General features: G+C 43.2%; 1 protein-coding gene across 10 annotated transcripts in view; it reads right to left on the bottom strand.

Moving 5' to 3' along the window:
• LOC134225387 (uncharacterized) overlaps positions 1-27,907 on the bottom strand; it is a 412,267-nt gene that overhangs the window by 70,055 nt on the left and 314,305 nt on the right. For 9 of the 10 annotated variants that reach the window (XM_062705412.1, XM_062705413.1, XM_062705414.1 and 6 more), the window contains one exon: positions 24,260-25,666. The exons of the other annotated variant lie outside the window; for it this stretch is intronic. In XM_062705412.1, coding sequence (XP_062561396.1) covers positions 25,605-25,666 — 62 coding nt within the window. In that variant the 3' untranslated portion in view covers positions 24,260-25,604. Of the gene's footprint in view, positions 1-24,259; positions 25,667-27,907 lie in introns of those variants that run through there. 10 annotated transcript variants of the gene reach the window in all.

Below are 27,907 nucleotides of genomic sequence, written 5' to 3'. Positions count from 1 at the left end.
GCGGCGTCGCATGAATCACGAATTGTACCAGGTGTATAAAGGGCTGGATATTATTAAGCTTATACAACACGACAGACTACGGTGGGCTGGTCACGTTGTTCGTATGCCGGAAGAACGTCAAGCAAAGATAATATTTAGTAGAGAACCCGGAAGAGGCCGCAGGCTTCGTGGATGGCCGCGTACACGATGGCTTTTTGCAGTTGAAGAGGACCTGAGGGCGCTCAATGTTCAGGGCGACTGGAAGCGATTGGCCCAGGATCGAGTCCAGTGGAGAAGGATACTCCATTCGGCGTAGGTTCATCGAAGAGCTGTAGCCCATCAAGTATCAAGTAAGTACTCTTGGTGAATCTCGAAATAATTTCTGGTCAAACACAAGGAGGAATTCCGTCTTGAAGAGCAGGCCGAATTTCTTCCGTCTCAAAAGGGAATTCCCAGAGCAACTTTTAAAGTAACTTCTTGATTATCTTCACGACGAATTTCTGGAAGAACACTTGTAACTCCTGAAGGATTTCCTGAAGCTCCCCGAATTCCTCTGGAAGTTTCTCCAGGAATTGTACCTAGATTATCTCCCTAGAAACTTCAAGAATTCCTTCTGGAATATCTCTAAGAATTCGTCCTGCAGTTTCTTAAGAAATTATATTTGAAATTCTTCAGCATTTCTGCTTGGAATTCCTACAGTAATTCCTTTTAAAAAAATAAAAAATACAGGAACGAACTATTGGAAGATCTGTTGGTACCACGCAAAGGAGGATTTTCTGGAAGATTTTTGGGTGCCATTGTTGGAGGAATTCCTGCAGAACATTCATGAGGAATTCCTGGAGGAACTTCAAGAAGAACTGCAGAAAGATTTGCTGGAAAAATTTCAGAAAGACCTTCTGGGGGACTTCCGCGGGGAATTCCTGAAGAATTTCCATGTGGATTTCTTGGAACTGCTCGAAGAGAACTTTCCGGAAGAACTCTGGGAGAACTCCAATAATGATTAGTGGAGATCCTCCAAGAGTTCCTCCTGGAATATCTACAAAAAAAATACCACTGGTAGGAACTCCTTCTGGACCGATACCGAATTGTGTAGATACTTTTTTCATACTATTAAGGCCACCAACCAAAAATGCTCCGAATTAGACGTCTGAGTACATACGTAAGGCAATCAAACTCATCAAATGCTTTAGCCAAGCAAGCCTTTGGCACAGCAGAGTGCGATTGATTCGCACCCTATGCAAATTCGCCCAGCCCGTTGTTGGGGACATGGAGTGCGATCCTCTCGTTTAATTAACAATGTGCACTCGCTTGACTGTGGATATACAACAGTAAAGTACATGTGGAGATTGGACAAATCAAACATCCGAAAGATATTCAATTTGCAAAAAAGAGAGCTAACCGCGGTGGAGGTTGTTACTCGGATTTTGATGGCTTATCCACAAACTTGACCTTTAAGTGGTCTTGTTGTGTAGGGGTTATCACGCCTATCTAGAGAGTAGGAGGTTGAGGGTTCCAGTCCCTCCAAGACACGTTTTTTGCAAATTTCATATCAATTTGTCCATTTCGAAACATGTGCTGTGCATATGCACAGATATTTATCAAAAAAAAATGTCCAACGGAAACGCTTCCCCATTTTCAACGCAACGAACGAAAAATTCTTTTCAATTTCCAAAAGGAACTCTTCCAAATTGAAAAAAAAAAAATCAACGGAAACTCACCCGAATTTTCAACAAAAATGCTTCCTTTTTCCAATAAAAATAATTGTCTGATTGTCCAACGGAAACTATTCCATATTTTCGACGGAAATTCCTTCATATAAACAAAGGAAATTCTTCCTAAGTTCTGAATGAAATTCTTCCGAGTTTTAAAACATTTTTCTCTGGATTTGCAAAGAATCTTCAAAGGGTAGTCTTCCCATTTTCCAAAGAAAGGCTTTCCGGATTTAAATGGGTAAGATGCAGCTACGAAGTCGTTTAGTAAGATTTCTCACTACAAAGCAGGGCCAGGACAAGGAATCCTCAGCTTTCTCATCGGGACATTGGAAAACAACTCGGTATCTTGCAGTCATTACGAAACTTAGAGCATCGGACGGAGAGAGAAATGCGGTCAGAATGTATGTTCTAATTAGTGATCGGAATGACTAACGTGTCGTGAAAGCGTTCAAGGGGAATCCTAATGCTTCAGTCAGGGATCAGGCTAAAAAGTTGAATCTGTCCAAGTCTTTCGTTCAAAGAGCCAAGGATCGGGAGGAACTGCATACGTACAAAGTGCAGAAGGCTCCAAATCCTGACGAACGGCAAAATACGGTGGGGAAAATGACGGTGTTGGAAACTGTACATCCAGGTGCTGACGAAACCTCATTGTCTCGTCATGATAAAACTCACGTGAAGACGGACTTTCAGGGCTACTGTTTATCAACAAATAGCATAAGTTTGATGTTCCACATGAAGTGAGGAAGCAGAAACTTTTGAAGTTTGCCAAGTAATACATGATCGTGCAAACGATCTACTCATGTGGCAAACGGAGTGCGTCTTTCGTGACTACTGGGACTGTAAACGGGGAGATCTACATTAGGGAGTGTCTACAGAAGTGTCTGCGTCCTCCGTTAGAGCGACACGAAGGCCCTATGATCTTCAGGCTGGGTCTCTTGGAAATTCTTTTAACTTCCTAATTTATTGACTTCCTAATACGTTTTCTCAGTAAATTGCTTTCCGAATTGCAACTTCCGTTATGAATTCTCCCCAACATCGTTCGCAAACAGTTTGACAAACATCACTTCCAGCTATCTGATCCAATCAGCTTTACAACCATTGCTGGAATGCTTCTTTCGAAAGTAAAATCTCGATTGTTCTTCAGACTTGCCACAAGCCAAAAAGGAGCAACCGTCCCTTCTTGGTTAATCTGCTTGTCCATCGTCTCGCTAATGATTAGTTTCGAACCTTACAAATGTGCGCTTCCCTCGCTCAGTCTATTCGAAATATCGCCCAACGAAAGCAAACCGAATCGTGATCGAAATTAGCGTAATTATATTTTTCTTTTATTAAATAATTCAAACTGGCTCTTGGCGTTTGTCGTTATTATCGCTCTGTGCGGCCATCCAGGTTGTTGGGGAGCCACACTTTATTCAGCTGCACGACCCCAGCGATGCCTTAACGCGATTCGTCAATAAATTTTGTCGACCCGAATCGACTCCCCACCCCCAGCCCGATCCCGTATTTCACTTATTGAAGTGGTTCGATTTTTCATCTTGCGATCCACCCTTTCGTTCGAAGTCAAATTACACTATACGCTAAATTATTCGATCGCGCGCGAATTACGGTGCCACGAGGTCCATATGTAAAAAGTCCCCGACATATTGACTAGAGGGACTCATATTACCCTCCACACGGGACAACATTTAAAGCCAACACGATTTAGGATGATTGCATTCGATTCGGTTAACAGACATGAACTTATGGTCCCGACTCCCAATCTTCACCGTCGCTCGGGTGTGGTGACCTATGGGGCCGACAGTGACAAATTGTGCACCAGATTACAGCCGAAGCAGCGGAGGACTTCTGTAGCAGGGCTGCTGCTGGAGCTGCCGGTTGGTCGCTGAAAAGTAGTGCAAGGCGTGAACTTTCCAAATGTCGCATATGGCACGCGCGAAAGCCAATTGGATTATCGCGAGGTTCGTTGTTGTCGCTGGCTCATGATATTTAATTTGAACCCTCCCGCACCCAGTAAATTGGGAGCCGGTGAAGTCATATTTACATTAGTTTATCAGATTACGATTCGTTTGTTGTGTTCTTTTAATGACATTTACGGTTATTATCCATTCCTGGTAGGAGGATATTTTCTTTCCAATAAATTTTCATTGATCGTATAAGCGCCTGTCTGAAATTTGATCAGGACCATTAGTTCAACAAAACCAACAAGTCATGAAATATCCCTTCAAGTAAATCACGAGTAGCTTCGGTCAATCCGTCATCGTGTCAAAGTAGATCGATCATTCGCTTTTCAGAACAAGTAACCAGCATCACTCAAAACCTGACAATCGACAATCGAGTCTGAGACAACGGAGCTTGCTGCACAGGGCCGATTGTTGCAGCCTGCCTTGGAGCAGTCGCCAGGTAGGTAAGCGAAATTCCAAATGGGGTCCAGCTTACTCGTGCCATATGGCTGCCACCACCCTCCCTTCGCATTTCGGTTCAAGGAAACCACTGAACAAATAAATATGATAATTAATTCACGATTCGCGAAACGGAGCGCAGTGCTCTTCGGGAAATTCGATCATTGCTATACCACCCTTCGGGGAAAGTGTTGCAAGAAAGTTTTCCTCCTCTGTGGCCCTGTTGTCGAGCTTTCGATCTCAGCGGCAAAAGGTATCAATTTGGATTTACTTTGTTTCAAGGTGTAGGGAGAGCTATGTTGGAGGCGCCTTTCAGCATGTCTCGCTTCTGTTTCACTGCTGTTTCCTGAACGGCAATAAATTATGGGGAAATAATGATAACATTAAATTGGACGGAATTTGGCACGATCGCAGTAACGAAGCTTTCGAAGAAAAGGAAATACTCTTTGTGGGTACTTTTGTAATGAAGCAACGACCCCTCTAACGCGAGCAGAAACTCAACTCAACCTAATGTAATGCTTGATACTTATGATGACTGACGCGTTGAAAATTTACAAATTCAATATGGTTCCAAACAGCAATTCAAGTGGTTATGGGAAACTCTAAAATCAATTACACAAAACTATGGAAATCATTCACAATGTTCTAGAAACTCAGATGTAAATATGTACATTATGTGGAACATTTTGATTTGGAAAATGTATTGGAGGTAACCACTTTCCCTTCGATGGGACTCGAAACCACGACCCTCAGGGTTCGAGTCCCATCGAAGGGAAAGTGGTTACCTCCAATACATTTTTCAAATCAAAATCTTCCACAATTTGAATGTCCAAGTCGGGTGGTTGATTACTCGGAATATAGGCAATTAACTTTCATATGGCTGCCACCACCCTGAACTGATATGGAAATCATATTAATTGTATATAATACCTACCCAAATCTGAAGAGCACCCCAGCTAAGCTTTTCAATTAACTTTCAGTTCGAACTTTCTACTCGAAATTTTGGTGATCGGGCCTGATCTATAATTTCTCACGTCTCTCCAAAATGTAGGAGTCTACATTTTTTATTTGTAACCGTATTATTACATCCATGACATTTGCGTTAATCAGGGCCGGATCTAGGGGGGGTCCGGGGGGGCCGTGGCCCCGGGCCCCCACAAATCTTATGTACCAAAACCAACCTTTTTTGTACATTTTAGGGCCCCCACAGGCTTTCGGCCCCGGGGCCCCCCTCCGGCTAAATCCGCCCCTGGCGTTAATGAAAGAAATAATAGAGTCCAGCAGTAAATCAAATAATGTGAGGTGGCCAGAAGACCATTTCATCCCCAATTTCCTTCAAGAGTTGCTCCAGGACATCCTCTAACGATTTCTCCGGCAGTTCCTCCGAAAATTGCTTCAATCTCCGATATATTTTGAAGATTCAATAGCTTAGCTTAGCTATGACTGACTACGCATGTCTGTGGTTGCTACTCCGTGATTGACCAGAATCAGTGAAATTGCACAAAGAATCAATTAACTGATTGACTGGGATTGTTCAAGCATTCTCAGTGTGCAAGTTGCAGTGACTCAAATGTTCAAATGATCAATTACGGTGCCGGCCACGTCCTTGTAGTCAGCTAGGCAGAAGGAAGGAATATTAGTGGGTGATTTTTGCTAGTTGAAGACCGTCTCCACAAAGCCACAGGAAGGATTATCAGGAGTTCCTCTGTAAATTCCTCCAGAAGTTCCTCCATCAATTTATTTAAGAATTCCTTCGGAAGTTCCTCCATAAATACCTTCATTAATTTCTTCGGAAATACGGAAAAACATTCCTGCGGTAATTAGTGCAGGAAATCCTTCGGAAATATCTCCATGAGTTCATACGGAAATACTTCCGAAATGGCCTTCAGATATACTTCCAGAAGATCTTTCAAACCTTTCTCCACCAGGAACTCCAACGATTACTCCAGGAATTTAACCAGTTTTACCAGTTTAACCAGTTTCTCCATCGGAAATTCCTTTGAAACTACTTTCAAGAGTTCCTCCTTAAACACTTCCAGGTGGTGCTTCAAAAAAATCTCCAGGAGTTCGTCCGGATAGTCCTCCATGAGTTCCTCTGGAAATACCTCCAAAAGCTCCTTCCAAAATTTATCCAGGAATTCCTCCAGGAGTTCCTGCGGAAGTTCCTCTAAGAATTCCTAAGGAAATTCTTCCAGGAGTTATTCCAGAAATTCCACCAGTTCCTCCGAAAAGTCAAACAGGAATTCCTCTGGAAATTCCTTCAAAGTTTTCTTTGGAAAATCCGTCGCAAACTCATTTAAAAACTTCAGCAGGAATTCCTACGAAAATTGTACCACGAGTTAATCCGAAAAAATCCTCCAGAAGTTCTTCCGGCAATCCCTCCAGGTATTCTTTTGGAAAATCCATCACGAGTTTCTCCAGAAAATTCTCTGACAGTTTCAGATCCTTTGAAAACTGTTTAATGAGAGATTTGGAGAATGGAGAAATTTCTCCAGGTGTTTGTCCGGAAAGTCCTTCATGAAATCCTTTGAAAATTCCTCCAAAAATTCCTCTGGAAATAACTTCACAAAATCCTTCAGAAGTTCCAACGTGAATTTCTTCAGAAGTTCCTCCGCATTCCTCCAGAAACTCCAACAGAAGTTCCTCCGAAAACCTCTTCAGGCGTTCCTTTGGAATTCTCTCCTTGCGTTCATTCCAAAATTCCTAAAGAAGTTCCTCACAAATATATCCAGTAGCTACTCTAAACATTCCTCCAAGGAATCATCTGGAACGCTCTCCAGGAGTTCCTATAGAACAACGGTTCTCAACCTGTGGCTGAAACGAAAACGAAAAGAAACGAATTATAGATATACTTTCGAGACTTAGAAGCGATACGAAATTTTACGAAACGAATCGAATTTTTTTTCCTCGAGGCTCGAAAAGCCTCCTTTCAAGAGGCTCGAAAGCCTCCTTCCAAAAGGCTCGGAAGCCTCCTTCCAAGAGGCTTGGAAGCCTCCTTCCAAGAGGCTCGGAAGCCTCCTTCCAAGAGGCTCGGAAACCTCCTTCCAAGAGGCTCGTAAGCCTCCTTCCTGGAGGCTCGGAAGCCTCCTTCCAAGAGGCTCGGAAGCCTCCTTTCAAAAGGCTCGGAAGCCTCCTTCCAAGAGGCTCGGAAGCCTCCTTCCAAGAGGCTCGGAAGCCTCCTTCCAAGAGGCTCGGAAGCCTCCTTCCAAGAGGCTCGGAAGCCTCCTTCCAAGAGGCTCGGAAGCCTCCTTCCAAGAGGCTCGGAAGCCTCCTTCCAAGAGGCTCAGAAGCCTCCTTCCAAGAGGCTCAGAAGCCTCCTTCCAAGAGGCTCAGGCCTTCTTTCAAGAGGCTCAGAAGCCTCCTTCCAAGAGGCTCAGAAGCTTCCTTCCAAGAGGCTCAGAAGCCTCCTTCCAAGAGGCTCAGATGCCTTCTTTCAAGAGGCTCAGAAGCCTTCTTCCAAGAGGCTCAGAAGCCTCCTTCCAAGAGGCTCAGAAGCCTCCTTCCAAGAGGCTCAGGCCTCCTTCCAAGAGGCTCAGAAGCCTCCTTCCAAGAGGCTCAGAAGCCTCCTTCCAAGAGGCCTCGAAAGCCTCCTTCCAAGAGGCCTGGAAGCCTCCTTCCAAGAGGCTCAGAAGCCTCCTTCCAAGAGGCCTCAAGCCTCCTTCCAAGAGGCTCAAGCCTCCTTCCAAGAGGCTCAGAGCCTCTTTCCAAGAGGCTCAGAGCCTCCTTCCAAGAGGCTCAGAAGCCTCCTTCCAAGAGGCTCAGAAGCCTCCTTCCAAGAGGCTCAGAAGCCTCCTTCCAAGAGGCTCAGAGCCTCCTTCCAAGAGGCTCAGAGCCTCCTTCCAAGAGGCCTCAGAAGCCTCCTTCCAAGAGGCTCAGAAGCCTCCTTCCAAGAGGCTCAAGCCTCCTTCCAAAGGCTCAAGCCTCCTTCCAAGAGGCTCGAAACCTCCTTCCAAGAGGCCTGTAAGCCTCCTTCCAAAGGCTCAGAAGCCTCCTTCCAAGAGGCTCAGAAGCCTCCTTCCAAGAGGCTCAGAGCCTCCTTCCAAGAGGCTCAGAAGCCTCCTTCCAAGAGGCTCAGGCCTCCTTCCAAGAGGCTCAGAAGCCTCCTTCCAAGAGGCTCAGAAGCCTCCTTCCAAGAGGCTCAGAGCCTCCTTCCAAGAGGCTCAGAAGCCTCCTTCCAAGAGGCTCAGAAGCCTCCTTCCAAGAGGCTCAGAAGCCTCCTTCCAAAGGCTCAGAAGCCTCCTTCCAAGAGGCTCAGAAGCCTCCTTCCAAGAGGCTCAGAGCCTCCTTCCAAGAGGCTCAGGCCTCCTTCCAAGAGGCTCAAGCCTCCTTCCAAGAGGCTCAGGCCTCCTTCCAAGAGGCTCAGAAGCCTCCTTCCAAGAGGCTCAGAAGCCTCCTTCCAAGAGGCTCAGAGCCTCCTTCCAAGAGGCTCAGAAGCCTCCTTCCAAGAGGCTCAGAAGCCTCCTTCCAAGAGGCTCAGAAGCCTCCTTCCAAGAGGCTCAGAAGCCTCCTTCCAAGAGGCTCGGAAGCCTCCTTCCAAGAGGCTCAGCCTCCTTCCAAGAGGCTCAGAAGCCTCCTTCCAAGAGGCTCAGGCCTCCTTCCAAGAGGCTCAGAAGCCTCCTTCCAAAGGCTCAAGCCTCCTTCCAAAAGGCTCGGAAGGCTCTTTCCAAGAGGCTCGGAAGCCTCCTTCCAAGAGGCTCGGAAGCCTCCTTCCAAGAGGCTCAGAAGCCTCCTTCCAAGAGGCTCGGAAGCCTCCTTCCAAGAGGCTCGGAAGCCTCCTTCCAAGAGGCTCGGAAGCCTCCTTCCAAGAGGCTCGGAAGCCTCCTTCCAAGAGGCTCGGAAGCCTCCTTCCAAGAGGCTTGGAAGCCTCCTTCCAAGAGGCTTAGAAGCCTCCTTCCAAGAGGCTTGGATACCTCCTTCCAAGAGGCTTGGAAGCCTCCTTCCAAGAGGCTCGGAAGCCTCCTTCCAAGAGGCTCGGAAGCCTCCTTCCAAGAGGCTCGGAAGCCTCCTTCCAAGAGGCTCGGAAGCCTCCTTCCAAGAGGCTCGGAAGCCTCCTTCCAAAAGGCTCGGAAGCCTCCTTCCAAGCAGAGATGCATCTGAACACGAGAACGCGTGTTCGTGTTCAAAAAGTTCTGAACACTGCACACTGTTCAAGAGCACTGATCCAACTTAGCAACTTGTATCCTAGGAAAACAAACTCAAGCGACGGCATGCTACTCATTTTTCGGCTAGCAATGGAACACGTGGGCATCTAACGGATAGAAATCAAGCATGCTCGTATGTTTCTGCATAGTTCCAAATCTAAGGAATCTTAGTTACCATGATCGTTTTGCTTGCGTACCAACCCAGTGCACACTGAACTGTGTTCAGAGTTCAAAACTTAGAACACCAAGGCGCGCTCTTGGCTCATGTTCTGTTCAGGATGCATCTCTGCTTCCAAGAGGCTCGGAAGCCTCCTTCCAAGAGGCTCGGAAGCCTCCTTCCAAGAGGCTCGGAAGCCTCCTTCCAAGAGGCTCGGAAGCCTCCTTCCAAGAGGCTCGGAAGCCTCCTTCCAAGAGGCTCGGAAGCCTCCTTCCAAGAGGCCTCAGAAGCCTCCTTCCAAGAGGCTCAAGCCTCCTTCCAAGAGGCTCAGAAGCCTCCTCCCAAGAGGCTCGGAAGCCTCCTCCCAAGAGGTTCAGAAGCCTCCTTCCAAGAGGCTCAGAAGCTTCCTTCCAAGAGGCTCATAGGCCTCCTTCCAAGAGGCTCAGGCCTCCTTCCAAGAGGCTCAGAAACCTCCTTCCAAGAGGCTCGTAAGCCTCCTTCCTAGAGGCTCAGAAGCCTCCTTCCTAGAGGCTCAGAAGCCTCCTCCCAAGAGGCTCAGAAGCTTCCTTCCAAGAGGCTCAGAAGCCTCCTTCCAAGAGGCTCAGGCCTCCTTCCAAAAGGCTCAGAAGCCTCCTTCCAAAGGCTCAGAAGCCTCCTTCCAAGAGGCTCAGAAGCCTCCTTCCAAGAGGCCTCAAGCCTCCTTCCAAGAGGCTCAGAAGCCTCCTTCCAAGAGGCTCAGAAGCCTCCTTCCAAGAGGCTCAGGCCTCCTTCCAAGAGGCTCAGAAGCCTCCTTCCAAGAGGCTCAGAAGCCTCCTTCCAAGAGGCTCAGGCCTCCTTCCAAGAGGCTCAGGCCTCCTTCCAAGAGGCTCAGGCCTCCTTCCAAGAGGCTCAGGCCTCCTTCCAAGAGGCTCAGAAGCCTCCTTCCAAGAGGCTCAGAGCCTCCTTCCAAGAGGCTCAGAAGCCTCCTTCCAAGAGGCTCAGAAGCCTCCTTCCAAGAGGCTCAGAAGCCTCCTTCCAAGAGGCCTCAGCCTCCTTCCAAGAGGCTCAGAAGCCTCCTTCCAAGAGGCTCAGAAGCCTCCTTCCAAGAGGCTCAGGAAGCCTCCTTCCAAAGGCTCAGAAGCCTCCTTCCAAGAGGCTCAGAAGCCTCCTTCCAAGAGGCTCAAGCCTCCTTCCAAGAGGCTCAGAAGCCTCCTTCCAAGAGGCTCAGGCCTCCTTCCAAGAGGCTCAGAAGCCTCCTTCCAAGAGGCTCAGGCCTCCTCCCAAGAGGCTCAGAAGCCTCCTTCCAAGAGGCTCAGAAGCCTCCTTCCAAGAGGCTCAGAAGCCTCCTTCCAAGAGGCTCAGAAGCCTCCTTCCAAGAGGCTCAAAGCCTCCTTCCAAGAGGCTCAAAGCCTCCTTCCAAGAGGCTCAGAAGCCTCCTTCCAAGAGGCTCAGGAAGCCTCCTTCCAAGAGGCGCAGAAGGCGCCCTCCAAGTGGCTCAGAAGCCTGCTTCCTAGAGGCTCAGAAGCCTCCTTCCAAGAGGCTCAGAAGCCTCCTTCCAAGAGGCTCAGAAGCCTCCTTCCAAGAGGCTCAGGCCTCCTTCCAAGAGGCTCAGAAGCCTCCTTCCAAGAGGCTCAGAAGCCTCCTTCCAAGAGGCTCAGAAGCCTCCTTCCAAGAGGCTCAGAAGCCTCCTTCCAAGAGAGGCGCTGAAGCCTCCTTCTAAGAGGCGCATGAAGCCTCCTTCCAAGAGGCTCAGAAGCCTCCTTTCAAGAGGCTCAAAAGCCTCTTTCCAAGAGGATTAAAGCCTCCTTTCAAGAGGCTCAAAAGCCTCCTTCCAAGAGGCTTAAAAGCCTCCTTCCAAGAGGCTTAAAAGCCTCCTTCCAAGAGGCTTAAAAGCCTCCTTCCAAGAGGCTTAAAAGCCTCTTTCCAAGAGGCTCGATGCCTCCTTCCAAGAGGCTCGATGCCTCCTTCCAAGAGGCTCAGAAGCTTCCTTCCAAGAGGCTCGGAAGCCTCCTTCCAAGAGGCTCGGAAGCCTCCTTCCAAGAGGCTCGGAAGCCTCCTTCCAAGAGGCTCGGAAGCCTCCTTCCAAGAGGCTCGGAAGCCTCCTTCCAAGAGGCTCGGAAGCCTCCTTCCAAGAGGCTCGGAATTTGATCCAGAGTGTGAATAGTTCATTGTGACATTTGCAACACCCGGGCAAAGCTGGGTTTCATTCGCTCGTTTTATATAAATGTTAGCGTGGGGCATCGTAATCCGTACACTTAAAGACTTCAGTATATGTAAAAGTCTCTAAAAAGTACTAATCGAACGCAAATAAAACGTTCGTAGTTAGTATTTTTGGAGTGTTCCATTTTTACGCATTGTAAGTTACGAAAAACATGTAGAAATGATAAATAACCTCCTGAATCGAAATCCGTCCACCGTGGACGGATTTCGAATCAAAGGATCAAAATCCGTACAGCTTACTTTTGACTAAATATTTAAATTACAGCCGATCGTTTGACTCTACTACCACTAGAAATAGTTCAATACGCACCTTGAGAAGCGATCCCTATGATTTATTTCCCACTGATTTTGTTTTATTTATTGATATTTACAGTTTGGATACAGCCACTTTTGAGAAAATCTTAGTCAGCACGCGAAACAAGTGGCACCAAAAACTACTAGTTATCTGGGAGGTGATTTGTTTTCGATTTTTGTTGTTTTAATTTCAAAGTCTTCTCTCCATTTTAATGCCAAAAGGCTCACTTTCAAGTATATGTCAAGTAATGTATTGATTTCTCCTGAGGTGGACAAATTTCGGTCCTTCACGGTATTCAATAGTTATGTGTGAGAATAATTGGAAACTAATCTACCACAGTAATTGATGATAATGAACATAACTAATGTTCTTATAATTTTGATACAAAATTAAGATATGTTTCCAACGAATTATTTTATTATTACAAACGTTGTTTTAAATAACAATCATTGATATAATTGCGTTAAAATTTTGATATGCCTTTGATACGAAATGATACAACAAATATTATCAGCCAACATTAAGTTTAATGCTGATCTAGGATAGACAATGCTCCGTGTACAAAAATGGAAAACTAACCAAAACCATCTCCAATAACGGAAATCCTCTCGAACAAGAACCGTTGCATCTTTCCACTCGCATATTTCCAAGTACATATTCCCTGTAAAAAAAAACACAGCAGCGATGAATGTCTTCCTGGTGGGGACAACTATCGCATTTCATCGCAAAGCACGCACTGCGCCGTGCAGGTATCTAAATTGCGCAATACCCGATCTACTCCGCAGCTGCACAAAGTTGCGTCCCGAAGAATGGGAAAAGAATTTTATTGCGCCAACAACACTTGTCGATAATCGATTGGCGTGAGATGATATCCCTTCCCGCGCGTTGTTCGATGCCGCCCGTTTTGTTTGGCCGAATCCAATCACAGCGTGAAGTCACAAGCCCCAACCGGCGTTGTTGCGTCGCTGCAGTGCAGTTGTCGTTCCGGGATGTTTGTCCGCCAGGCTGGAACCGCACACAGACCCCAACATGATTGGACGATTTTTCAACTCCGTGCCTCTTCGAACATTACCAGTTACATTTAGCAGTACTTGGAATCTAGAACTAACATCCATCATCCGTTGTTTCGATACCGTTCCGCGAGCCTTTCGCCGCCGGCTGGCTAACTCGAAGACATCGGTCATGGGGAGTTGATTTATTCGGTGATTCGGATTTGGTGAAGTGTATTGAACGGCGACGGACGACAACGAAATACAAATATATGCTCTTGTACCGCTACGGGCCAGTCCCAGTTCGGAATAGAGAAACTAAGTGCCTTCCTCCACTTCGAATCGCTCGGCGTAATCAATTAACCTTGCATCGTATGCGAGACCCGGGAGGAAGTATCTAAAATTTTCACTCGAGTCCATCGCCCAAATCACCAGAAATTGGCAGCACACTAACGGGAATCGAACACCGAACTCCGAGACACTGGTGACCTACCATCATTCTGATTGTTGGTTGCTTTTGCGTTTGTCATATTTTTCGTTGAGTCATGTTGTGGAGTTGCCTACCCATGACGGGTCAAGTCAAGAGCGATTCCCTCGCTCGAGATGTATGGGTTGGTTGATGGGAAGACGGACTGACTGGTTAAATAAAATTATGTAAGACAATGAACGGCCAACCACCCGTCATCACTAGACCACCAATTGTGGGTCATTGGGACAGGACCGGAAGCCTTGTGGATTCCAGCCGATTCAGGGTCGAACGAGGTATACATTAGTCAATTGATGTGCACCAGTGCTGGGGTGGTTCAAATCACTAAGTAATTTCATTATCTTTAACTTTTTTTCATCGCTCGTGTATTTGATGTGCGTTGCGAAATTATGCTTAGTTCTCAGTATATATTTTCATTCAAATTGGAATGATTGAAGGAATTGACGAAAAAAATATAGAAAATATCCATGTCTAAAAATTTTACCATAATGTTGCATAAGGGCCCTCCTTAGCCGTGCGGTAAGTCGCGCGGCTACAAAGCAAGACCATGCTGAGGGTGGCTGGGTTCGATTCCCGGTGCCGGTCTAGGCAATTTTCGGATTGGAAATTGTCTCGACTTCCGTGGGCATAAAAGTATCATCGTGTTAGCCTCATGATATACGAATGCAAAAATGGTAACCTGGCTTAGAAACCTCGCAGTTAATAACTGTGGAAGTGCTTAATGAACACTAAGCTGCGAGGCGGCTCTGTCCCAGTGTGGGGATGTAAAGCCAATAAGAAGAAGAAGAAGAATGTTGCATAAGCTCGACCAGCGAGCAAAAACTCCTGGGTATTGTTACTCCCCCACGCAAACTTTAAATGTGTTTAGAACCATGAAGAACAAATGAAGAGCCGCCTAGAGCATTATGACATTAACTTTATAGAACTTAAAGTAGATGATGAAGCAATAAAAACAAATAAAAATGATTTTGAACCACCCTAACCGGTGCGTTTGCCGATCGCCTAAGCGATCTTTGGAAGTCCTTTTTCGTATTCATAGCGCGATGCAGGGATCGATGGTTTTTTTATGAGCAATGATTTGTGGTGATTCATGTTGAACTAACAGTTGAGGCTTTGAATATTAATTTCAACTGATGACGGTCAGTGATGGTTTCTTATGAGTGGTGACTAATTTTATTTTACTATACTACCTGATTAGTTGCAAGAAGTAGAGAACTTTTTATGAATCTCCATCAATACTTTTCAATTTATTTAGTATTATTTCAATTATAAAATGTCATCCTGGTTAGCTGAACGAGTTTTCAAAACACCGTTTAATGATTTTTTCCAGGAAATGTGTCTGTCCCATTTCCCGAATTGAGCTCAATTCAAGCTGAAAAGTGATAATTCCAATAAGTATCGAATGAACCTGTAACTTAACGAATCTCGTATATGCATCGCAAGCACAGACATCAAAATCGTGCACCTTACAAGCTGGGCTTTGATCATCAGATCAATCAAGACCAGGGATTGAATCCTAAAGAGAAAGAGCAAGTCTGTCACTTATCATCACTGTATACATATGCGATATGTAGCATACCGCGAGAAACGTTTTTCACAAGCTGCCACGATAGAGAACTGATTCCGGATGCTATACCCCATGATAAATTGCTTTTAGAAAGCTCCAAATGCGGGGATCAGTGGTTCTGATGATGCATTTCAACTTGTTCTACACATCTGTGCAGTAACCAACACGAAAGGAGCGAAAACAAAGCGAGAATCAACATTTTTCTGTGGGGGCTGCCTATCCGATTCTGCCTTTTGCACTTGTATACTGCCGTAATCTGAAAAAGTGACGTATACGCCATTTTTCAAAAATGGTGTTAACGAGTATACTAGTCATCGAGATCTTTAACAGAAAAATGAAAAACATGCATGTTGTAAAATGGCTGTTACGTCACTTTTCCAGATTACGTCAGTATACAAGTTTGATAAATTTGTTATCATGGTTTGTTATGATTCGGAACAGTTTTTGCCTCTCTTTTATCGTTGTTCGTTATCTATTGAGAGAGATTTCTGCAAACCCTGATCAAGACTTCATGGAGGGCCACCCTGTGCTGTCGAAACGATGACACCGATCGAAGGGGTCCCAGCAGAAAATAAATCATTGAATTCATTGATCATTGAACTCAAGTAACTATCGTTTGGTTGGTTGTGATTCGAAAAACGCTTCGTGAAATGAGAATCGATTCTTTTTAGGACCAACATTTTATGAGATAAAAATTTATTCAGAACGGTAGCGTCATAGCGGAAAATCATCGAGTGGCAGCAGCTGTAAAGCGAAATTTTTACGCAATGTTCGGACTAATGTGTTATTGCTGTTAGTGAGTAGAAACGCACATTGTTGAAAGAAAATCGGCCTTCTGCAGGACCAGCATTTCATAAAAATGAAAAATGATATTTTGATTTGAAATTTTCTCTCAAGATCCTGATTTGTTGATGTTTGTTATTGGAATGGCGCATTATTGAGAATAAATCGGTCCTTTTGAGAACCACCTTCTTATTCAATAGATGGTTAAGCTGAGATGATTTTCTGGATGAAAAATAAAGTCGATTGGCTACGGCAGGAAATTGCCATCGGTAGCAGGATCACAAGCGCTCGTCAATATGTTGCCCAAATATTAGAAACAATGTATTAGAAGTGCCAAACAATTGAAAATTGGGGGCATCAGGGACTATGTCCAAGGGCTTGACGATCCCTTCCCAGGCCATCATCTGCGGATGTGGATGTGGTGTGGTTTGGCCGTGGGCTCTGTTAAATTTCTATAATAAAAAGTTGCATGTTTCCGCCAAAGCGACCGTGTGCCACTCAAAACGCACAAGTCCTGGTGTTAGGTGGGACGTTAAACAAACCTGACACGACGGCCCTCCGACGAGACAGGAGGTTTGCGCAGGCCCAATAAGCCGCATTTAGAAACAACCATTACCAACGACATAGAAGATAATACGACTCGATACAATCGGCAACGAATGAGGCTACGAGTAAAGGATCACGATTGGAATCATGGAACATGGAACTGCAAGTCGTTAGGCTTCGTAGGTTGCTACAGGATAATCTACGATGAATTACATCCCCACAACTTCGACGTCGTAGCGCTGCAGGAAATCTGCTGAACAGGACAGAAAGTATGGATAAGCAAGCATCGAGCGGCTACCTTCTACCAAAGCTGTGGCACCACCATCGAGCTGGGAACCGGCTTCATAGTGCTGGGCAAGATGCGCCAACGCGTGATTGGGTGGCAGCCAATCAACGCAAGGTTGTGCAAGCTGAGTATAAAAGGCCGTTTTTTAACTATAGCATCATCAACGTGCACTGCCCACAGGAAGGGAGACCCGACGACGAGAAAGAAAGGTTCTATGCACAGCTGAAGCAGACATACGATGGATGCCCACTGCGGGACGTCAAAATCGTCATCGGTGACATGAACGCTCAGGTAGGAAAGGAGGAAATGTATAGACCGGTCTTCGGAGTGGATAGTCTGCATACCGTATTGAACGACAACGGCCAACGATGCAAAAACTTTGCAGCCTCCCGCGGAATAGCATTCCGAAGCACTTTCTCCGAATTTCCAGGAAAATCCAAGAGGAGATCGACCGGCTGAAAAACTACAACGCCGTTGGAGTTGACCAACTACCAGGAGAGCTGTTTAGTGGCACCGGGTATAGCGCTGCACTAGGTACCCGAGCAAAAATGAATAACTAATTGATAACAAATTCTATTATCCGGTTATCAAACATATTGATAACTGAACTTGTTATCATTTTGGCTGAATCAACAGCCAACATAACAAAAATGATACCAGAAGTTTGTTCCTGAAATAACTACCTGAAAACAAATTAGGTTATCACTGATTTAAATTGATAACACATTTAAACATGTTATTTACTCAAATAACTAATTTAGTTATTATTTAGTTATCAGTCATCACTGTTTTATCGACCAAAATAGTTAAATCTTCTTTGCCGACTTCGTTACGCATTGAAAAAAATGTTGGCATTCACTGGGATTCGAACTCGAATCGAGTGATTATACGGCGTCGTCTCTAGGCACTCACCTAATTACGCTTTCTTGAGGAGCAGGAGAGAAGAGCACTACGCTTTCTACGATCTTGCGTTTAGTGAAGACTATTTATAATCAAATCATGATACCATGACCATTTATGTATATAACAGTCGGCTGGACAGCGTGCAAAGCAGAATAACTTATTAATAACAAACTTAATTATCCAGTTATATTGATAACTAGTATTGTTATCATTCTGGTTGAATTATAAATCAACTTTACAAAAATGATAACCGAAATGTATTCAAAATAGCGACACAGCAATCAGTTAGGATAAATACGGCTCGTCGTCCTTTTATTGAATACATTTTGTTTTCAGTTGTGACCAATTAAATAATAGGCTTAGGTTAATTTTTCTCTCGAATCGATTTCGGTTATAGTTTCAAACTAAACCACAACCTTGCATTTCACAGTGAAACGTTTCATGTTTTTATATGAGTATATAAACATAAACACTGCTGATCCCAGGAAGAATTAATCCGTGAAAAAATGTTGCTATTCGGTGGTTCCAGAGCTGGACAGTTTTTGGGGGCCCTAAATGTACGAAAAGGTTGATTTTGATACATAAGGTTAAGTGGGGGCCCGGGGCCATGGCTCCCGGAATTAGGAAAATTTCGTTTGGGTACCTGGTCCACAACGCGCATTTCGCCTACAATGTCTGCCGGGTCGACTAGTTAAAAATATTTTTTAGGCTACTGTGATAATCCATTCAAACACCTTCCAAAGGATTTTCTAATTCACATCTCGATATTCCCATGAGTCCTTTCAACATCGACTATTGGAGGTTTGACTGCAAATGATCTTGCTCGTTTGAATAGGTTTGAATAGTTGAGCAATTAGTCTTTGATTGAACACATTGCTAGATCGACTAAAGTGTGAGCATGATTGTTTTCTCCACAACACATCAGATCGTTGCAATTTCTTGATTATCTGACACTTTCAGTTAAATTTTCCGCTTCCCCATATACATAAGCACTGTGGATCCCAAGACCAATTATATTACGGTTAGTCAAGACTATTCACCGTTCTTGAATTAGCACATGCCCTTGGATCACATGTTCCGGAAGCTGCAAGGCCATTTTAAGTTCTTATTAAACTACAACGCTTGGTTCTCAGATACATATTTCATTATTCAACGACACCTGAAATGAAAGTAAAGTTAATAAGGATAGTATAAAACAACCAGAAAAATTTCAACTTTTGTGCAAATTCCTTTGTTGACGGAGAAATAAACAAATCAGTAGATATCGTTAGTAACGACGAAAATCACCGTCTGCTTAGTCGAAAACTTCAGTTCACTGTTTGGAAACAGCTCTTATCACACTATTTATAGTATAGGCCGGATACATTTAGCAGAAGTTAGTATGTATTGTGCCTTGCAACAAAATGACATCTTTCGTGATAATTTTTTCAAAGCTTCTACAGATCTGGCATTCATTGCTACAAACCACCACATGGTGATGATGATGATGATACTACCATCTATTGTAGCAAGGCACCTGCCGATAGCACTGGTCATATCTGACAAACCATTTGATCATGATTATATTATTGTTTGTATTTCATCAAACTCCTGTATGAAGGGCCAAAATGGGTGGGGTGGTTCCATAAGCAGAGACACTTATGCGAATCCACGAGATGAAAAGAGAATCTCCTTCCAGAAGAAGGTTCGTACATACAATAATATAATCTAGCCCTCGTTTCCCAGATTGACCCCATAGATGGGGAGAAGAGCCCGCCCTTTATCCACGAGATGTTAACAATAGGAAGTTGGCGATTCCACTCTTCCTATCCAAATCGCTTCAATCGGGTGCCCTGATGGTTGTTTTTTTTTTTTGGCATATGGCATATAGTAATATAGTTTCTATAAAATTGGATAAATATATATAATGGAATTCGCTCACCAAGTTTCAATTCGTATCCCTGGATGAGGGGGGATCTTTCGTTCAACACCAGCAAGTTTTAGATTTATGCTGTCTTCAGAGATAGAAACCCAATAGTTTGGCAAGGACTGTCCTGGTTAAAATCGGGTCATTGCTACAAACCACCACATGGTGGTCAAATTTTCAAAATTATCAAACTAGCTTTTTTGCTACAGGTATGTTTTTCTTAGGCGATCACTTGGCGCTTGGATGCGTCGAAAAATAACGACGTGAAATTTAGAAGAAAATATCAAATTTGTTTGATAATAAATTTTGTTGTTATTCAGTTATCAGTTAATCACATGATTGATAACTAAATATCAAGATGATAATAAGGATAACTAATCGTGTTATCAGTTTGATATCATTTCAATTACCAAGGTTTGGGAGGATGAGGTTCTGCCGTAGGAGTGGATGGAAGGTGTCATGTGTTCCATCTACAAAAAAAGACGTCTCACTTCTCACTTTTCATTTTTCTCTTCTCACTGTAAAAAGTGAGAAGCGTCTCACTACACACTTCGTGCTCCTCATTTTTCTACGGTGAGAAGTGAGAAATGAGGAATTAAAATTGAGACGTTTCTCTTCTTACTCCTAATTTCTCACTTTTCGAATGACGTATTCGGCCTAATGACCATTTCAGTCGAACGACCCTTTCGGCCAAATGACCCTTTCGGCAAAATGACTCTTTTGGCCAAATGACCCTTTTGACTGAATTGCCCTTTTGGCCAAATTGCCCTTTCGGCCAAATGACGCTTTCGGCCAACCGACCCTTGCGGTCAATTGACCTTTTCGGCCAAACGACTCTTTCGACCAAACGACCCTTTCGGCTAAATGAATTTCGGCCTAATGGCATTCGGCCAAAAAAATTCGGCCTAGTGGTATTCGGCCAAATGGATTTCGGTCGAATGGGTTTCGGCCAAACGATCCTTCCCCACCCACACATCATTTATTTATCGTCTTCAAAGCCGCATATGATACAATCGATCGGAACCAGCTATGGTAGCTAATGCACGAAAACGGATTTCCGGATAAACTGATACGGTGATGAAGGTGACGATGGTCGGGTGATGTGCGTATTTCAAATTTCAGGGCATTCTCGAGTCCCTTCGAAACGCGCAAAGGGTTCACTAATGGTGATGGTCTTTCGTGTCTCCTACTCAACATCGCTTTGGAGGGAGTAATACGAAGGGCAGGGATTGACACGTGTAGTACGATTTTTACGAAGTCCGTCCAGTTATTTGGTTTCGCCGACGACGTAGATATTATTGCACGTAACTTTGCGAAGATGGTATGTGGAGGAGGCGAATGAACCGCGAGTTGCATCAGCTGTTGGGAGAACCATCCATCGTTCACACCGCGAAAATCGGAAGACTGCGGTGGGCCGGGCACGTAGCCAGAATGTTGGACAGTAATCCGGTGAAAAAGGTTCTCGACAACGATTCGACGGGAACAAGAAGCCGAGGCTCACAGCGAGCAAGTTGGATCGATCAAGTGAAAGAAGATTTGCGGTCCCTCCGTAGACTGCGTGGTTAGCGGCGTGCAGCCATGGACCATACTTTTATGTATCCAAGAGGTGATACAACAAGGACAGACAGAGATACCCGACCAGTTAGTCATAACAAAATTTTATCACAATTATATCAATATGTGTTATAAATAACAAAACTTGCAATAATTTTGATATAAATTCTCTGTCCAAGATGGAGGAAAGAGAATTTCAAGATCGTCATAACATGATTATAACATAATGTGTTATGTTTATTTTCGCCGAAAAAATTGCCTACATTTTTGGTAGATAGGAATTAGAAAAAAAAAACGAAGGTGCCACCTTCAGCATAACTTGAACCTACATTCAAAGTTGAACCAGCTGGACAAAATTAATTGCCTACATTATGGATATTCATAATCTTTTCAAGAACATAATTTGTTATAGTATAGGCGATTTTTCACCTCTATTTATATAACACAACGAGTTATATTTTTGTTCTATAAATAACACATTTAGTAATATTTTTGTTAAAACTAGAAGAGATTTTGTTACAATTTCTGTTATTTTAACTACTAATGGTACATGTTTTATATCAACCGCTGTTATAAAAAAATTCTGTAACAGAATAACAAGCTCTGATATAAATCTGTTACCATCTACTGTTCGGGAAGACGCTACAGAAGATGATCACGATGATTTGTTGCGTGCGTTTTCAGACATGATTTAATTTGTGTTCGTGCTGCATGTACTGATCTGCCTTGTCGAATTAGGAAGCGCTGCTTGGTAGAAGGGTACCAGTCACATTGACAAATGGAAGCAGACGGATGCAAACACTAGCTATGATCGATGAAGATGTACCTAAACCGGTACAAATGCGCTGGACGAACAGCATAAATCATAACGAAAGACAGTCTAAAGTCATCAAGATCCAGGTTTGCTGCCAAGGTTCATCGGATAACTACGATCTAGTGGATGCTCGAACGGACCGCTGTGAAGAAGTGAAGAAGTTGTATCTCCTTTCCCAACGGGTGGACGTGGAGGATTATGTTGGTTTTCCTCATTTGGAGGAGGTGGAAATTCCTAGCAATGTACAAAGAAGTAGCACCGATGTTGTTGATAGGAATCGGCAATAGGAGAACCTGGTGAACCTGTAGCTGTCCGATCTTTACTAAGATGGACGGTACATGGCCCTCGTCCGATGCAGTGAGGCAGCTCGGAGAATGAAAGGTTGCGGCGGAGTATTGCAAAGAGAGCAAAAATGTCGCGGCGGGAAAATCCAATAGATTATTGGCAGGGTCTTCAGCCTGTACAGGGGAGCCACCTGGCAAAGCAGTGGGTGGTTCTGGAGAAAATCGTATATATATGAAATTGTGTGTGACTGCATTCATTGTAAAAATTTGTTTATTATGGTAAATTTTGTGAGTGAGGAAAAGTACATGTAATTTGTGTAATTTTCAGATCATTTCTGTTACAAGCGTTGTGATTCGTTGTAATGGAATCTTTGTTTCGTCATCGTCTTACAAAAATCGTTTTTCGTTCTGTACGTTTACTGTAAATTTGTTCCGTGATAGTTTGTAAATTTGTTTGTAATTGAAATTAATTGTATATTTAGAATCGTTTATCAACCAATAAGTTCAGAGCAATAGAAGGTTTGTTTATGGGAAATAAAATATGATTGTAATATTAAAGAAAATATATTTTAGTTGAGATTGTTCGCCTACCTACTACAAAATCGTTTTCTTGCACCCGGAGAGTGCGACAGATAGCAAATTCTCCTTTCACTTTCGAGACAGCATTCGGAAACCACAGTCCGGATCGTAGGATAAGATCGGTTGACCAATTCCAGAAATAGAGCTTTGGCGGGAAGGGGAGCTTTTATGGGATTTCTCGAGTGAAGATTAGTCTCCCAAGGACTCGAAGGTCCTTCCTTGGCGCTTTTACCATCCGACGAGTACCGTCTAACTATTAACGGAGAGCTCTACATCCAGGCCGGCAAATGGTTTATGTAATAGATGCAGCAGTATCCAAGACGACATGGGCAAATACGGGTAGTATTGACGGAGTTCTGATGACTAGAGCGCGTCAGAGATGGTGGTCATCACCACGGCTTCCCAGTCGGTGGCATCGTACCGCTATCGTCGCCTTCAGGAAGTCATAAGACGAGTTCGTACAATTCCACTTGATTCCACCACTTGATTGAATCTTTGACAGATACATATTTCGACCTCAACAGGAGGGCCGTCTTCAGTGTCTCGTGCTTGACTCGACTTAAATGGAATTGTACGAACTCGTCTTATGACAAGTAAAGGCATTCCAATAAAGACAACCCACTGAAATCTAGAATGTCAAAGGGGATATCCCAAAAGACCCCTGATACCATATTGAGAGTCAGAGTTGTAGCCCCGGTAGTTTCCAGACTACCATCGGGATCATCCCGAAAAGTGTTGCGGCTAACCACCGTTCGTACATACCTGAACAAAATAAATTCGCATACTACGGAGGGTTCCTAGGTCAACTAATAATTATTTGAATCGATTGGTTCATTTTTTATTGTTTATTCCTTTTTTGCTGTGTAGTGTGGGTTCGATTCTCGCCCCGGCAAGGACAAAACTTTTTGTAAAGCGAAAAGTTCTCCACTGGTCCACTGGGTGTTGTGTAAATTCCCTGTCCGTTGCTTAATGCTAGATGTCAAGTGTTCAGTCAGTGCGACCTTTGGTCGAGGTGAGGTGATTCAGTCTTTTTGTCTTTTTGAACGAGGATGAGTATCATTATTGACGTTTTTAATCATATCTTTAATGGTTCACAATTGAACCGTTTGTTTGAGAAACTGCATATGTAACATTTTTGGCCAAAATGAGATTTTTATATATTCTGAATCCTCGTCCAAAAATACGTATTCTGGCAAAAAATACGAAAAAAAAATTTTTGTTCAGGAATATATGAAAAAAATTTCGTTTGTTTGAGAAACTACATATGTCCACGCGCTTTGAAGAGCAATTCTGGAGTACTGCTTAGATGTTTTGCACTGAAAATGCCCCAGGGTGTTGAGTTTTGCCAAAAACTGTTGATCTGTATCGAAGAAATCGAAAGATTCGGTGCAAATTTGTTCAGAAAACAGTTTTTTGTTGTTTTCTCGAAATAGTGTAAAATGGACTTATGCAGTTTCTCAAACAAATGATTCAATTGCCTTGTGCACTAAAAGAAACACAAGCCTGAACACTAAGTGGGCTTGCTAATAAACGAGGCAATTTGTGAAGACATTTTTAAAAGACTGAGCACAAATTAGAATAGATTGAAATTATTTCCTCGCATATTTCACTAATTTTAAGCAATCACTGAAAACTAATAAAAACTAATCGTCCGCTTTCAAGAAACAGACCCAATCCCATTTGAACGAAATCAATTGTCTCCTCTAACAAATGACACTTCCTATTTGTAAACAGCGCTAATTTATTTATTGTCTGACCGTCCTTCAACGACCATAGAACTGTAAGACCGGTCTACGACTCACCGCATAGCGTATTGCCCATCATGGTCGCACTTTTCCAAGACATCTCACTCTCCGCTATTATTTATTTTATTTTTTCACTACATAGTAGACTCAAACCCGTTTCAGCACAACACCGCCCTGATCTGAGCTTTGTTTTCTATTCCTTTCTTCGAACAATCCCTGCCGCACACACAATCCTGACGGTAATTAATTTAATTTAGAATCTATTTAACGGATCTTTGCTCGCTATGCGCGGCGAGATGCTTGGAAAGACCTTCGGGAGGAATGTTCTCTCCGCAAACGAGGGTTGAAAAGTTGTTTGCAGTAATTATCGCGTTTGGACTTGGTCCTCGTCTGTGCGGCCTCGTCGACTACCGCCTACACGCTTGACGCGGAGGCGGAACCCGTAGGATGAAAGGATTTTCTTATCAAATTCCGTAAGTGCCTCCTCGTTTCAATTAGGCTAAACCGGGTAAGTTGCTTCATTCGCTGATGTTTTGAGAAGTTTCCCCACAAAGCGCCTCTGAAACCGCATAAGGAGGCTCTTTGTAGGGTGTGTGTTGAAGAAATCGGACATTATTTCCCTACCACACCGTAAAGCGGCAGGTTCAAAAACAAACAAAGAAATCATTTCACGCCTAATCACCCGCCGCGGTTGCTCTCGCCTTGATTAACACCTCGGAGGGTATTCATTTTCTCCCGTCAAACTGTTCCGTCTTCCGCCAAGCGAGGCGTCCACCCAACAACGAAAGAAGGCGTCCATAGTACGAATACATTTCTCTCGGATTCGAACGAGCGCATCACGTTCAAGGTAGACAACGTCGTCGTTTGCAATTTAAGACTCGCCAGTGTTGGGGGCGTTGGGGGTCATGTTTTTCACCGTTCGCGTAATGCCTCGCTTCGATTGGATATTTCAAAAGCGTTATGAAATGTTTCATGATACATAATTACGCACTCATCCCCTCGCCCGTGGTCCTGCAGTGTGGGAAAGGTAGCCGAATGGTTTGCAAATATTCCGGGTCCGAGTCTCCAGGAGAGCTCTTCATCTCAACCTGACACTTCGTTAAATATACATTACGGCTGCGCGAAGTGGCGCTAGTGACTATGGTGATCACGGATGATTTGAAATTTTATTGCGCCAACCGCAGCGAAGCAGCAAGGAAACTGTAAAGTGCTTACCATCATCTACATTTACTGCAACACGATACTTCCTGGATGAACTACCGATGGACTCTCTCACAGCTCACGCCAATCGCGCGAGGAAAGGTGAAAAATAAAAGCAATTAAGCCATAAATTCAGGGTACCTGTAAATAAATCAGAGAAAGCGGAGGAGATTATTAGAAACGAAAATGTAAACAAAATCCGTAGTGATGGGTGGCGTTCATGTGCGGTAGAGCAGTGCAGCTCTTAATTGAAAGAATCTTTAGTAAATTCGTCATTATTGAAAATTACTAGGCCTGATATCTGAACTGAATAATCCGTTCTCTGAAACTGTGCAACAAAATGTACGCTTCAACTATCGCGCACCTCCACTTTAGTACACTTTTAGCAAAAAAAAAACGATACGGTATTGTAGTTCTAGTTGAAAACTGAAGTAAGATCTGGCATTATTAATGCAAATAAGCTTCGAGTCTTATTTTATCTCAAATTTGATATAGTATGATATTTTCTTGGTTCAGTCAATTTGATTGTTTTTTTTTTGTTTTTCTGCGGTTTGCATCCTATAGATTTCTGAAAAATCAGCATAAACATCAAGGCTAACTGCCCAGCAGCATTACCACAGAAAAGGATAGATACGATTCCCTATCGGAGTAAACGTACACGCTAACTTTCACCTACTCAGTGACTGAGTAAAATTGTATTGCCATCTCTTTTTTTCCCACGGAAATTTTACTCAATTTCCGTCAAAAGCAGGACAACTCAAAACTATGAGTAATCCTGCTTTTGACGGAAATTGAGTAAAATTTCCGTTGGAAGAAAAGAGATGGCAATACAATTTTACTCAGTCACTGAGTAGGTGAGAGTTAGAGTGTAAACGTAACTTTGACTAATGCCTGGTTACTACTTAGGCCTCTAATTGTCAAAACAATATCTCTGTTTGGAATTGTTCGTATCGCTGTCTAATCCAAATTAAATATTAGCTCATATGGTTCCATAAAACTTCGGATAGTCTTCTACAAAATATTCACGGATTCCGTAGAACCAAAATCTTATTTGTGGTTCAGAGACGGCAGTGTTTTAACAGCAGACTTCGGATTCGCCAAGAAACCGGCATCGCCATAAATAAATAGTTTGTGCTATTTGAATCTATTTGTGCGCATCGGAAATCCTTTCTAAATATTGACCAGAAATCACTTGACAATTTGTCGTTTTGCAAGCGAAATTTTTGGTATTCATCCTCCAAACCCCTACAGCGGAATAAAGAAAACGGGAAGACGGAAACAATCAAAATGTCGGCCAATAAATTTGTTTAAATTTACAATGTAAATCGCAAAAAAAAAATACGTTGCTCCTCATTTCATTTCATACAAACATAACAAAAAAAAAAAAAAAAAAACCGCATAACTTTCTGTTGACTTTCATGAACATTTTTTGAACAATTTTTTCATTATTTTGTTTTGCATGAACGGAGCTAGGCATTGATTGGAATAAGGATTAAAATAAATATTCTAAAAAAAATCCGCCAATTTAAATAAACTCTTGAGAAACCTTCGAAAAAAATTAAAGGAATCTTCGAAGGCAGCTCTAATACCAAAATCATCAAGTGATCCATGAACTTCTCTCGATATAGTTAAAATTAAAAATAATCCATTCTGGCAATATATAATAGAAGGCCTTATTACCCATAACTTTAAATTTCCGGAAGAATCTCCTAAAACATTTTCCGAACAAATGTTTGAATAGATTTACAAGGAATTTCTGCAGCAATTTCTATGGAATTTCAAAAGGAAAGAATATCTAAAGGAATTTTTGAAGGTCAAAGGAAATTTCTGAAAAAATGCTAGAAGAAATTCTCAAATAATGTCCTAAAGAATGTCTAATGAAGTTGCTGGAGGAACTTTCTAAGAAATACCTGGAGCATTTTCGCTACAGGAATTCCTGAAATAATTCCCGAAAAAAATCCTGAAGGAATTTCTGCAAGAATTTTTAAATGAATTTTCGAAGCAATTGGTCAAGGAATTTCCGAAGGAATATCTGAAGGACTTCCTGAAGAAATTCCCTAATGAATATACGAAAATTATTTTAAGCTTTTAGTGGAATATATTTACTTGTCACAAGACTAGTTTGTACTATTACATTTAATTCCACAAAGTATTGGAATTATTTGGAAAAAATAGAAACTCGTCTTATGACAAGTCCCAAATGAATTTCTAATAAATTTAGGAAGAATTTCCGAAAGAAGTTTTCGAAAAAACTCCTAATAGAATTTCTAAAGGAATCTCTAAAGGATTTTCTAAAGGAGTTCTTCCTAAGAACAATTCCAAACAATCCTTTGAAAAGTTTTCTAAAGTTTTTTTTATAATGTTTCGGAATGACTTCCAAAT

Source organism: Armigeres subalbatus, chromosome 3, assembly GCF_024139115.2.
Source record: "Armigeres subalbatus isolate Guangzhou_Male chromosome 3, GZ_Asu_2, whole genome shotgun sequence".
Classification (NCBI taxonomy): Eukaryota; Metazoa; Arthropoda; class Insecta; order Diptera; family Culicidae; genus Armigeres; species Armigeres subalbatus.
Note: the sequence above shows the minus strand (reverse complement) of the source record. Positions and strands in the feature narration are given on the sequence as shown.